Source organism: Chiroxiphia lanceolata, chromosome 9 (genome assembly GCF_009829145.1).
Source record: "Chiroxiphia lanceolata isolate bChiLan1 chromosome 9, bChiLan1.pri, whole genome shotgun sequence".
NCBI lineage: Eukaryota > Metazoa > Chordata > Aves > Passeriformes > Pipridae > Chiroxiphia > Chiroxiphia lanceolata.
The window spans coordinates 12134888-12149268 of record NC_045645.1 but is presented as its reverse complement, the minus strand read 5'-3'; the positions used below and the strand labels follow the sequence as shown (position 1 = coordinate 12149268).

At 39.8% G+C, this 14381-nt stretch overlaps 1 protein-coding gene across 5 annotated transcripts in view; it reads right to left on the bottom strand.

The window, feature by feature from the left end:
* The window catches only part of ATG4C (autophagy related 4C cysteine peptidase), a 34727-nt gene that overhangs the window by 14527 nt on the left and 5819 nt on the right, over positions 1-14381 (bottom strand). For all 5 annotated transcript variants that reach the window (XM_032696243.1, XM_032696245.1, XM_032696246.1 and 2 more), the window contains exons 6-11: positions 12644-12974; positions 10683-10753; positions 9657-9793; positions 6457-6535; positions 5718-5794; positions 2228-2347 (exon numbers count right to left, since the gene is read on the bottom strand). In XM_032696243.1, the coding sequence (XP_032552134.1) occupies positions 2228-2347; positions 5718-5794; positions 6457-6535; positions 9657-9793; positions 10683-10753; positions 12644-12974 (815 nt within the window). The remainder of the gene's footprint in view (positions 1-2227; positions 2348-5717; positions 5795-6456; positions 6536-9656; positions 9794-10682; positions 10754-12643; positions 12975-14381) is intronic.

Sequence of the window (14381 nt, the reverse complement as noted above, 5' to 3'; positions counted from 1 at the left end):
TCCTCACAGATCACCTGTACCTGCTGTTTGACTCAGTGCAAGAAAGACAAAGATAAAAAAGATAAAAGATAGAAGATAAAACCCTCTACAAAACAGTTAATGGCCACAAGACTCCTCAAGCACAGGTATGAATTCTGCAGCAACCAAGCACCTTGGGGAGGTGTTTTTGTTGTAGGATGAGGACATACAATAATGAATGTTTTTATTCAAAGTTCAAACACATACCCCCATGTAAATAAGCCAGTTAGGAGCATGTGGCTCAAACCAGATTGATGACAGTCACAGGCTGAGGGAACCAGGGTGCCCAAAATCTACATTTATAAAGAAGAAAACTGAGCATGGAGAAAGCAGGTGGTGGTGAATGATAAATACTGAAACAGACCAGCAAAACACCTTTAATAGCAGATAAAAACCGGCCAAATACTAAAAGACAACTCAGCCTTTCAGGCTGTTTTGTCCACTGATTTATTTTTTAATTTGTTTTAATTTTTCTTACCTGCTTTAAAAAAACAGCCCAGTGCTGCAGTGACATGCAGAACTACATCACCCTAGAGATACACCTGAGTTGGAACTAAAAATCACTGCACATGATTTCATGAGAATAACCCATCTAAAACAGTAAAAAACCTCCTACAAAGATCTTAAAAACTATTTATAAAATGGCAGTCAGGGATTGAGTGGATATTTAAAAAAAAAGAATTAAAAAAATGAATCAGAATAAAATCCTTCATTTTTATTGTGATCTGAAGTTTTTTTATTTTATTCTTGTCTATTTTAATTGCATTTAGCTGTTGTAATCTTTGGAAGAGTACACTCATCCCAAAGCTTCATCCCAGTGCCCAATCCACCACGGCACCTTCAGTGATGGTCCCTCCAAACAAGGGTAGAAACACACCTGTGGTTCCACTGCCTTGTCTGTGCTCAGCTTTCCATGAAACTTCCTTTTCCACAGGAAGTAATATCTCTCCCTGTGCTATGGGAGGTGATGAAACACTAAGTACAGAACATGAACTGGGCAGGGAGACGCCCAAACAAGAGCTGAGGGGACCAGGTTCAGACTCCGGGAACTGTCACCAAGCCACATCTCACCAGAGAGCACAGAGAATCTGAAACTCTGAAGAACTTGCAGAAATCATCACAGTGGTATCTAAAGAAGTTTATTGATAAACATGAATATTTTTAGTACTCCAGTGTTAGACTGTCACTGTTGTCGCCACAACAATTAATTCTGAACTGAATCCTCCATCAGTTCAGTTCCTGGGAAAACCTCTCATTTGTGCTAAGAACCTGAGCAGATGCAGCTGTATAACAATCCCAAGGAATTATTCACTTCTACTTCTTTAAATCTATTTTCTACCTCTCTGGGTAAGAACCAAAGAAACAACTTTAGCATAAATCAATACCTACTGAAGATTATAAACACTATTAAGTTCAAAAAAATGCCTTTTTGGCTCTAGTGCTAATACCAGTTAATGGGACATTCCAAATGCTGTACAAACATTAATTCCTTGTGCTGCTGTGACAACTGCTGTGGTTGATATTGTGCCCATCTTCTGCTGCTGCATCCTTTTCATAGACTAGTTTTAAAATCACCACAGTTTTTTGCTGCTGCAGCTCAGAAAACAAATGAATGATGCTGCATTTCAATCCCTCACATAGTGTAATAATCAAGGAGGAAAAAAGTTAATTACATTTGGACTTAAATTAACCTATACCAATGTTTTTCCAGGATCAGACAGGTTTGTTGGGTGACCCCTGCTCCACAGACCTCAAACTATGTTTCCAAACCATCCCCACACTGCCCTTAAACGCCATCAGAAACAGCACTTGAGCTAACCAGGAATAATACACAATTTGGGCTGGATCGAATACTGCCATTTCCAACCCAATCCATCCCGAGGAACGGGCTGCCTCCTCAGATCCCTCCTGGCCTGGGGCATCCCTCCTCGGCAGGGCTGGCTCGGGAACATTCCCACTTCACGAGTGCCACCTCGTGGGCCCCTCCTGCCGCGGTTCCAGCAGCAGCTCCCATGGAAACCCCCAGCTCTGCCCAGCTTTTACATGTGGTAAAATCAGAGCAAATGAAAAACAATCCACATTTCTGGATAAAAGCAGCAATAAATATCACAAAAAGAATTATGTCTACTTAGAAGAGAGAAACTGATTCTCTTCTCTTCCCCACACACCATCGTGGCTGAGGAAGTGATTTGGGAACCCGCACACCTACCTTGGTGATTTCTTCAGAAGCCTTCTCAAAGTCCTGCACAGTCCTACAGTAAAATCCTATTGTGCAGCTCGGATCCATTTTTTTGAATGACATCTTTTTGGGAGAAGGACAATGGAATGACTGCAAGTTTCAAGATTAAAAAACATGAAATACACGGTTACAGTCGAGAATGGCACAGACCAATGCATTTACCTTCCCCTTTCCAACAGCTTAACATCCAATTCCCTGCATCACCTGAATTAAATCCCAGCACACCCTTTTGAAGTCATTTCTTTCACCCCCCAAACATTCAAGTAATTCCACTCTTCCCCAGACACATAAAACCTCCTGCTGTTTACGCTGCATTCCCCAAACTTGCTCACGCCACCAGGTTAGTTTGGAATCTGTCAAAGGTCTGCTGCTCCCAGCAATACTTTATGAATATTCCCAAGGCAGAGGAGGTGAGTGCTCTTCTGCAAATTGAATTTGTAACAGCTTTTGCACTATCTTACTGCTTTACTACCACCGCCCAGTGCCCCTTTCCCTCCCCCAGCCTCTATAAAAGAGACATAATGGAATAAACCAACCTCATGCATTTTCCTTTAGTAAATGAAATGGGTTCAGAAACCCACAAAACCCACAAAAGCAAAACCATATCACAATGATCCACAAGTATGGAAAAGCCAAACAACATGCCCTGCTTTACAAATGGGTTTTGCCTAACGTGAAATCTCTTTCCATGACAGATGATGCTTTGACAGTGCTGGGAACTATCAGCAGCCATGCTGTAAGAAAAAACAAACAGACACAAAACCCCCTTCCCCATTCTGCTCCTCATTCAGCTTATCAGAGAAAAAAATCAGTCAATCCTATCTAACCTGATTCTGTGGGTGTTTATTACAGGAGCTGTAGTTTTGGCGAAGCTCACTGTCCAATGACTGAAATTATTTCATCACCTGGCTCTCAGAGGTAACCAGTCCCCTTTATTCTGCCTCTAATCCCACCATCCTTCCTCCATCAAATCCCCCGATCCAGCTTCTCCACAACACACAGATCCTGCCAGGCTCAAACGCTGAGTCTGGGTTCCAGGAACTTCCCCCGGTGACCAATATTCTCCAGGGAAGACTCTGTGCTGTTCCCTTTCCCATTCCCAGGGAAGCTGTGCGTGCTCAGGGCTGCTCTGGCAGAGCTGGATGGCACAGGACCGGGACAGGTCTGAACAAGCGGGACAGAGTGAGGCAGGGAGCTCTGACCAGCACTGCTGGGCTCCCTCCCTAAAGGAGAACTAACAACTGCTACAATCTAATTGGGATACAGCACCAGCATCACACTGTCTGTGTGTTAGAAACCCGTTTGATCCCTTTCTATGCCCACCAGAAGAGTCACCCAAGAGAAGACAGCACTGGTTACTGAATCTGAGTGTATCTGTAACAGCTTTACACAACAAAATATATTCCTTTTTCCTTGCACTTACAAACCGAAAAGATATTTCTGCTAAACCTCTGCTAAAAAAATACATGCAAAGATAATTGGTACAATTTGTACAGCACTGATTTTAGCCACTGTTTTTTCTCCCCATTGTTCAAATTTTTTGTACCTAAATTGTATTTTTAATATTAATTCCTGAGTCATCAAATGCATAAATCAAACCTTGCCTCACATATCCCATTCCAGCAACAGCCCTGTCCCTACAGTCAGGCTGCACTGTCAAGGCAGGAGGTTTAATGCTACACAAATCACTGCACAACAAAGAGAAGTGGGGAGGCTTTTTTTTTCCCACTCCTCCAAACAAATGGATGCTGGAAGCCAATACAGAGTGGATTGATTTCCAACTTATTCTGGACAATTTGTCAATTTTGAAAATACTCCCTACAGATAAATCTAACAAGCAACTATCCACACTAAGAAAGCAATTTCTGTTTACTTTTGACATTTCTGGACAAAGATATAATACTATTAAATGCACCAAGCATTAAATTGCAATCTATTTCCCGTCTGCAGGAAGCATTAGGATGCGACCAAGCCCTGTTGGCAGCTCGCATACCTTCAAAATACAGTTTAAAACCTTATTATTATTATTTGGAAGTTCATATTAATGCCCGTCTGCAGCACAATCTGGAGGATGAGTCATGGCAACAGAGACCAAAAATTTTTTATATTTTTTGTAGCTTGGCCACTGAGCTACAGCGTGACCTTAAGGAAGTCACTTCAGCTCTGCTGCTTTTGTGCTATTCCCACCTTTTGTCTGGTTTCCCAATTAAACTGTAAAACCTTCAGAGAGGCACTGTAGTAAAACAGTTATTAGCATAAAGGGCCAAAGATCTGGGTTATCATCTCTGGCTGCTGCCACAGGGAAACAGGTGGAGCTGGGACTCACCAGCTCTTCCTCCAAACACCTCAGCAGGGTAAATCTAACAGCAGCTCTAAATATAAACAAACTTTCTGGCCAGGATACTTCCTAATACATTTTGCTGCTGTGTTCATTTGCTTAATTCAGAGCATTCTCATTTTCTAGAGAATCTTACACTTCTATATTATGCAACATGCTAATTAAAGCATTTTGTTAAACGTAAGTAATGAAAAATATGTAGTGTTTGCTTTAAGTCGGCCCTGTGTAAGTCCTTTCAGATATCTATCTATAGATAGATGGGTGTATATATATAAAAGTACTTTTCCAAAATACTATTTGATGGTATTGTGTTTAAGGTATTAAGGTATTACGATCATGCATATTCCTCTTCCTTATTTAATGCACTGTGTTATTTCTGAAGCTGTGTTTCCCCATTTAGGAGTTATTTCACTTCCCAGAACACGATGGCTTGAGGAGCAACTGCTAACATCCAGATCCAGCTCTGCTCTGGAGCAGCTGCTGCTGTCTGAGCACAAACTGCTCCTACACTGAATCCAGAGCTGCTGGAATTTCCTGTGGAAGTTGGACACCAGACCAAGGAGGGTTTGCGTGGACGGCACTGAGGATTTCTGCTGTGAGTACTGGGGCTATTGAACACTTACTTGTAACTGATAATGTTTTCCCAGGGTACTTGTAAATTGAGTTCTCTAACAACCTCCTTTAGCTCTATCTACTTCCAGGTTCCTACTATTGAATACCACAGTGATTCTCTCCATGATGCTGATTGCAATTTGAATTGAAAAAAAAAAAGAAATAAATAAAATGACCAAAAAGACAAACTAACAAACTCCAAATTTAAATAGGTTTAAGATCTACAAATATGATGTAAAATTACTTAAATGAAGTGATCATCTATTTTTGAGATTCTCTGATCATTAAAAAGAAAACAGATGAAGATTAATGAAGTAAAAATTAAAACCCCATACTGAGATTTAACCTCTGGTCATTTTTGTTGATTATAGGCCTATAAAGAAGGGCAGGACATTGATAAATAACATGTAACTGTAAAACCATAAAGCTGCAGCTAGCTAGAACATCTCTAAATAATTAGTGTTTGATTCATATGGGAAGAAAACAGTGCCAGGTCTATATCCACAGTACCTCAAGAGGGAAATCCTTTATGCTGACATCTACAAAAGATTGGCAGTAATGAGGATCCATGTAAATCAAACTGTCATCTACAAGGACAAAACAGAAGACAAGTAATTCAAAAAACACCTTATTATTACACTGCTTACAATCCAATTTCTATGCAGAACAGCTGGAAAAAAAGCCAGCAAGTAACTGCTTGCCAGGCTGATACTCATTGACTGAAGCATTGGTTTTTGCAGGACAGATTAACTTTCGCATAATCAAATATGCTTGTATAAGCAGAATTTTTATAAAGTGATGAAACTGTCATTTAATTTTTGGTGATAAAATTACTTTTACAAACACACAATTATATTCCGGAGTTTGCGTATGAAAAATGTATCGCGCTGCTTCATCCTGACAGGGAGAATATATTGCTTGTCATTTAGGCATCAACTAACACCACTTAAAGCAGGGAAGAGCAAATAGGTAAATAAGAACTGCCAGGCAGGAACAGCAAACGCTCCTCAAGTTTGGTGAAACAGATAAATTATGCCTTGTTTATGCAACAACGGAAATTAAATGTACATTTTAGAGAATCCAATTACTCTGTGGGGTAAATGACAAATGGCTGGACTTGGGGAGATGTGATGAATTAATAAGGTACTCATTTTGCTATTTTAATCATGCTGTTTCCCACTGGTTTGATATTAACTTCCTAACTCAGAGAAAAAACTATTGAAGAGACATAACACATTAGAACACTAACCTTGGAATCCAGCAAAGTAATACGACTGCTTGGGTCTGCCACCAATAATTCCAACACAGTACTCCAGGCTCAAAATTCCCTACAAGAAGAAGATTAAATCATTAGGACAGTGTGAAACAGAGTAAGTGTTAAACAGAGTAAGTATTAAACTGAAATATTTGCTCTTTACTTGTTTTAGGCAAATAATTTTTTTTTATTATTTTTTTAAAGACTCCATGACTTTCTGGGGCTTGACCAAAGTGAAAACACATTACCAGATATTCCAGAGAAAGTCCTCCCTTTCCATGAGATGCCCACACATTGAGAGAACAGGCAGTATTATTTTTGGAGAGGAGATAAAACATAATGTTGTACAAATTGAGCACAACTTGCTTAGCCAAAATATACCCAAGTATTGAGATTTACAGCTTTCAGAAACATTTACATTCTGGGGCCCTGGGGACTCCTCTTTTTGCATTCAAATGGACAAGTCTGGCCTGAGTATCAACTTCTACATCAAATGCCAGTTGGAGCAAGACTAATTACAAGATCCAGCTCTAAAAACAGCCGCTCAAAATCCAGGGAGGAGAGACAAACACACAAAAGACAGGCCCCATAAATCTCTCTGGATGTTGCCTGTGAGGCAGAGGAACCAGAATCATCTGCAGTAGCACCTTTGGGAAAGGGACAATACAAATACACCTAATTTAAAGGGGTGAAATACAGGAATTGTTTTAGTCTGGAGATGAAAAGAAAGGAATGGACTCCTCCACCCATGGCAAAACCAGGAGCCACTAAGGACCAAAAGGGCTGGGGTCTCAACCATGGGCTACAGTATTTCTGCTCATCCAGGCTGAAAAGGGTTGGGATCAACTGAGCAAACTTATTACTTACTAAAATGCTGATTTTATGGATATACTTGCTAGTGCTGGGGAGAAGGATTTACCTGTAGACAATAGTTTTGCCAAGCTGAGAACATTTCTACAGTTTAACTGACCGAAATTCCTCTATCCCCACAAGCTCTGGATGCAGGCACGGGCAACAGAATCCAAGGAAAACACCACTGGTCGTTTTTCTATCACAAAGAATGGATGAAGGGACAGGACAGAGGACTTTCCTCCCTCTCCCTTCAAATAATCCTACTCTTCTCACTTTCATGAGGTTCATCAGAATTGTTGTGACTCTTCAGTCTTGGCTTAGCACAGTTCTCCACCAGTTATCCCACATTCTCCATCAGTTATCCTACTAACTCCAGCAGGAGCTGCGTTTTGCCAACACTGAGCACTTAGGAAAGCTGAGCCCAACTGTCCCCATGCCAGTGAAGCCCACAACTATTAAATACTCTGAAAACTGGACAGCCTTTAAATGTCCATAAATCACAGTGGGTTGGTTTCTTGTGGCACTGGCAAGTGTTGGGTCCAAAAACCTGGATGATGGCCCAAACTGGGAACATAATCCAGAAGACTGTCAGCTGAGGCACAGGAGATCTTCATTAACTGGCAGACATACCTCGATCCTCTCCTCTAAGAGATCAACCATTCAAAGTAAAACCATCACATTATCATTGTCTAAGTGGGGAACATTTCTCTCAACAAAAAGATTGTTATTTTTATATTATGAACACCAAAGCTTCTCAAGATGAAATTTGCCCTGCTCAGACAGTGATAAAGTCACTTAAAAACCTCATCTGAGATGCTACAGAGTCAAATTCAGGACGGTTTATATGGGTTAAAAAAGTGATGCTTATTTAAAATACAAATGAGAAGCTTTCTTAGAAAATTTATTTAAAATATGAATGAGAAGGTTTACTTAGAAAATGCTCCTTGAGGGCTGAGAATCACAGAACATGCAGGCAGATCAGAGGCAAAGGCTCGAACAGCCAAGGAGACACATCCTTTGCCAGTGGAACAGAGAGGAGCAAAGCTAGCCAGAGTAATGGATAACTGCTTCATCTATGGGAAGCTTCTTGTAAAAGTGAATTATAAAAAATTTATCAATTTTCATCCATAAATATAAAATCCTTTGTAGAAATTACCTCTCGTGCTACATTCTAAAAATCTGCATTTTTAACTTAAATTCAGACTCCAAGAAATTCAGTCACTTCTTGTGACCAGTCAAGGCAGAGACTGGAGTGACTAATTCATGCAATTGAAAGCCCTCTTATCACAGCCTCCATCAGCTTGCAAAGGGCAGGAAAAGGCCTGGAAAGTGACAGCAGGAATCACACAGTGAACCAGCTGTACTGGCTAAAACTAAAACTTTTCCAAAACCAACTGCCTGAAAATACAAGGAAAATAATCAGAAAAGAATAACAATTTAAGTTCATCACTTAAAAGGCTCCGCTCGTCTGTCTTCCCATGCCAGTAAAAACCAAATGTTTTCCTGAAATTTTACAGCGAAGAGACAGTCACAAAAAATAATGTTACAGACTCAGCTTTTGCTCTTGCTACCACATTGTGGCATTTTAAAAATGAAAACAAGAATTTAAAGATAGATAAAAAGCAGCACAGAAAATGAAATAAAAGCAGCAGGGGTAAGAGAACAAGATCTTCCCTAAGAGAAACAAGAGGCAGGATTGCAGCACATCCTCAGGTGTCAGTAGAACCCCTGTTGGAAAAAGGACAGCCCAGACCTTCTGCTTTCTCCTTGAGTTTTACTTGTTTCCAGTTCATTTTTATTTGTGGTAACTGTTTGCTGCTCCTGGATTGCTGCCCTCAAACATTCATCGAGATAGTGAGAAAATACTTGAACAGTGACTAGAGATACCAAGTAACTGCATCCCCTCTCTTCAGGGGAAGAAAAAGACATAAGAAAACGTGAAGAACAGACAAGCAACAATTAAACCATTTGATATTTAAGAAGCAGACTAAGGGCTTGAGTATATTTATATTTTAAAATGCTGCCTGATCCTTAGTTACATATGCTATTAGAGTCATGCTATATTAAATTACCATTTGTAATTTGAGCCACTGCATTAATGTCTTTCCAGGCAGCGCTGCAGGAGCAGGACAGTTATCACTGCTTTACCAAGGGACATCATGTGCTCTGCAATTATGTCTGATCTTGTAATAGGGAAATTTAAAATCTGTAAAGTCAAACTTTACAACCTTCAACTGTAAAATCCCCACCACACGTTTAATGGGGAGAATTACCATCGTGGAGCTGCTTTTCATATCCCCTTGTGCTACTCTTTGAAAAATGATTGAACTCTCATTTCATACCTTTACAAACTCCAAGTAGTCCGTGTTTGTTCTCTCTCCACCGAGTCTCACAGGAACTAATATAATTACAGCTTTTGTGCCTGCTTTTCCAGAATCCATGAAAGAACATTGTCTGTCAATGACATCGGAACTGTAGACTGAAAGGAGACACATGAAAATACTCAAATTTCAAATACAACATCCAGTTTTAGAGACACACCTACAACAAAGCATCACAAAGTCTGACAAAATAAAACTGCAGCCCTTCCAAATCTTCCTGTGCTCCTGAAACACAACCCTGGCTGAGTCTGATCAAAACCACTGTTATATCTCCTCATTTTCAGCAGTATTTTGTAGAATGGTCATTGCTGCTGCTAAGTTACATTGCCAAGGAAATGCAGAAGGGTAGGTTAGGAGGAAGCCAATAAATACTTATTCAATGCATATAAACCTCTAAAAGGAATAATTAAAACTTGAAAGCCTACAACTAACAGAAACATCTGCATGTTAAAGGAGAAAAGGCAATAACTGATTTTAATCAATACTCAAGTTCCCTGCCTAAAGTTAACACAACAGGGTAAAAACTTAATGTCATGTTATTGCTTATTCTCCAAAAACTGAGAGAGATGGAAAAATCGTCCCAGGACAAAGAAGGGAAAAATTAACAGAATTTTAAGTTTCACTGTCTTTGTAAGTCAGGTGAGACTGGTTTGACTGAACAGTGTATGTCTAAACATACATTCCCCAGGGATGTGGGTCCTGTCTGCCCGATCCCGGGCTCAGTTCTGACATAACTAAACTTGTGGCAGCTGAACTTGGCTCCAGAAGGAACACACTGTGCTTGGATTCGAGACTGTAAGATACCAAACAAGGAAGATACAAAGAGAATCTCCATGTATCAAGAACCCCTTTGTCCACATAATCTCAATTTTGTGGACCCATTTTTTAATTTTAATTTTCCTTTAGAGTTCTATTGTTAAGTACTTACTGAAAGGCACAAAAAGCATCTAAAATGTTTGCAAAAATCCATAAAATCACAACATTTACCTGTACAGTCCTGAGCAACATAGACTGTTACTCCTTGCAGCTCAGGGTCTTTTGCTTCTTCAACAGCTTTTCTAAGTAGAAACACAAACTATTTAATTAATCTCTCATTTAAAAAAATAAACAGCAAATAAACATAATATCTTTTTTTTAGAAAGAGGTTGGGTTTAATTGTTTGGCAAAGGGTTTTTTGGTTTGTTTTTTTTGGAGGGGGGTGTTGTTTTGTTTAATTCAAGATACCTTCCCTTCCTGATAAATACAGGTAGAGGGTGGGGTTTTCTATTTGTTTTTAAACACTGGATACCAAGTTCCAGTGTATATGGCAACATGTTTCACCCAAGCAAAGATGACAATGAAACAATGAAAACTACAAAAAAAGGCCCCAAACCCCACATTAATTTAGAATGGAATTCCTATTCACTACCTCATTTCTTTCTGCTTATAGCAATTTTTTGTCATGTATATTGATGATAAAGGCTAAGTTTGTTGACAAAAATATTATTTTCATCTCTTTATTTGACCTCACTTCATGTAACCAGCCACAAATTAGCACCTGGTGTCTATGGAAATAAAGACTAGACACAAAAAGCTGTAGGGTTTCATCAAAACTTTGAAAAATAGAATTACAATATCAGGCTCTCCTCAGGAGAATAAGTGTAATGGGCCTAAAAGCTAAAAGAAAATATATGTTGACAGTCAGAACCATGGCCATCAATCAAGGACAACATTTGTAAAGAAATGAAACTTCAAAATACAAGATGAGCCTTTGACTTCAACATACACTTGCATTAAATGGTCACTATCCCTTTATTTCACACTATATTTTGAGGAATCTTTTAATACAGTCGTTCCCAAGTTATGAGGGAGCTGTACATTGTTAGTGCTGCTGTAAGAGAGAAAGATCCAGGAAAGGAAACCTTTGCAGGGCTGGAAATCACCACTGGGGTTGCGGTGAGTGTAATTCTGCACCAAATCCCTCTCTGCTCCCATTAGGGAAATAGAGGATTTCATAGGTAATTTATTAAAGCAAGCAAAAAGAATTCAGACAGCTCCCATCACCAGAAAAAAGCAGAATAAAACACATTAATAGTGTTAAACTCCTACACCCCTGTATGAATCTGCAGGTATGACACATATACACCTCATTATTTCAGTTCAGCTGCACTTCCAATTAACGTACTTGTACACTAAATATTATATTTTTCTATTTATATACATATAAGTATGTACATATAAATGTATGAACTTTGCTTTCTGCTGCTTAAATGACTTAGTAGTGGTTCAGTTTATGGGTAAACTGGAACCCACTAAGAAAATAAGCATATAAGACTATAAAAAAACCCCCAAAATATTCAAAGAAATGGCATATCAAGGCACACAGTATAGAGAAATTTGACTTTCGACTTTTTTTTTATCCATGCTGAATGTCACAGACCCTTTACTTTTACTGGGATATAATTATAATATTAATAGTCCCATACATTTACAGTTTCACAAGAATTTGATGTGTGCAAAGAAATGCTGAAAACATCAATTTTAGCTCTGACATTTCATTACACTATCAGTACATTACAGCCCCCAGGTTACAGTATAAAAAAAAAAGACCCTCTAATGTTATGCATGTTCCAAGGTTGAAAGAGTGGTTAGTTTTTAGAACATTTCATTAAATGCAGCTCTACTGAAAAGGTTTGTGAGAGATACTTGGCATTGTACAGGAAAACAGGAATGTTGCCTTTTTTCCTGAAATAAGATTGATAAAAGCTCAGCAGTAGGTGCAGGGACTGAACGCTATTTCCCTACCTGTCTCTGGAAAATCTCCAGAACTGTTCCTAATATGGGCATTTTACAAAGCCAATAATGACCAGTTTGATGTTCAGCTAGGCTGAAGTAATCTCAGGACAGCCTGAAATGCTTCTCTGTGGCGTAACAAAGAAAGGTAACAAAGAATAAAGGTGTTTTTTTACCTTAAAATGTGAGCGACGACGGCCGGGCCGTACCAATCCCCCGCCATTTTCCCGGACTTCTTCCCATATTCTATCAACTGGTGCAGGCCAAAAGCTGCCAGCGGGGAGTCACCAAACCAAGAGATTATTTTTCTGTGATAAGCTTCGTTTCTCCTCTCGTTGACATCCCAGTTCCTCCTCGTGCCCCGCTGGGGCTGTGGCTGGGGCAGGATCTTGGGGTCCCTCTCGGCCGTGAGCGACGCCTCGAAGGACGCCGTGAGCTTCCGCACCGTGTGGGACGTCCAGGACTCCGAGTCCGAGTCCATGTCCAGCGCCTCCGGCCACACCCAGGCTGCAGCAAGGAAAGTAAGGTTAATCAGGCTTAATATTAACTTTCTGCTATATTAAGCAAAGCACTTCCCTTTGTTCTCCATGCTCTTTAAAGCACTACTATGTATTTTACACTCTGAGCTGTAAATGTTGCTATTGAAATGTAAACAAAGAACTCCAGCAGAGTAGTTTCAGTAATTCTGGTTTCCTTTTATTTTCTGCTGAATGACAGGTGAAATATAATAACCCAGTTGTTGCTAGGAGTTTTTCTTATCTGATACTCCACCATCCCAGTCAGCTGAATAAACAAGAGATACTTGGTTACAAGGCACAGGTCAGAACTCTCTTACATATTAAAAATATGAACATTAGCTAGTCAGTACTATTCAAAAAGAGAATCACAGAATCAACTAGGTTGGAGAAGAGCTCTGAGATCATCGAGTCCAACCTTTGACCTGACACCACCTTGTGTCACATCCATTCTCTTCTTAAACACCTCCAGGGACAGTGACTCCACCACCTCCCCAGGCAGCCCCTTCCAACCTTTTATCCACGTCAAAAAAGAAGTTTCAAAAGCTGGTTTTAATTCTTCTGGTTTGTCAGTTATTAAAAAAGAAAAACAAGCAAACCTGAGAAATCATTGATGTAAAACCAAACACTTCTTCCTGGCAAAATGTCCAAGCAGATCAGAAGGAAAATAGGCAGGATTTCTTCGTTCACTAAATTTGTGATTTTAGATTACAAGACAAACTTGTTTAAATGCTATTCAGCACAGTATCTAGAGCCTGCATTTTTAGCTGAAGGTTTCTCTAAGGATGCATCCTACACAGCATTCCTCCCATAGCAGAACGGGGTTCAGGAGATCTAGAGAACAGTCAGATGCCTGGAATTCTCTCTCACAAGTTCAAACAACTACTTGTAACACATACCCAGGCACGTGTAGCTCAGTGTAACATCCTCACAGGATGTTCCTGCACTGTCAACTTCACCTTTCAGTCAGTACCTTAAGCACAGGCATTTCAAAGCAAAACCTACCAGTGCCTTAATATTTAAAAGAAAACCTCCTTTACAACATCATTCGGCAATATCTGGAACATTCCACACGGCAGTGGAAGTATCTCAGCTAGAAACTGCAGGCAAGTTTTGCTTTGTAAGAGAAACAGCACCATTAAACCAGAATGAAAATAACTCTGGGAAAAGAGCAAACAGCCATGAAAAACTTCGTGTAAACACTTAAATATGTTTCCAGAGCTGCCCAGACCTCATAAAAAGCTTTTCAAAAGATAATTCACCAGCTGTCAGAAGACCAGGTGAGGAGCAAAGTAGTCCAGAAAGACCATCCATACTCCGTTTTCCTGTGCACTGGATTGCCACAGAATCACTTACACTCTGGAATCACCCCATCACTTTCCAAATTAGGATGCATGGG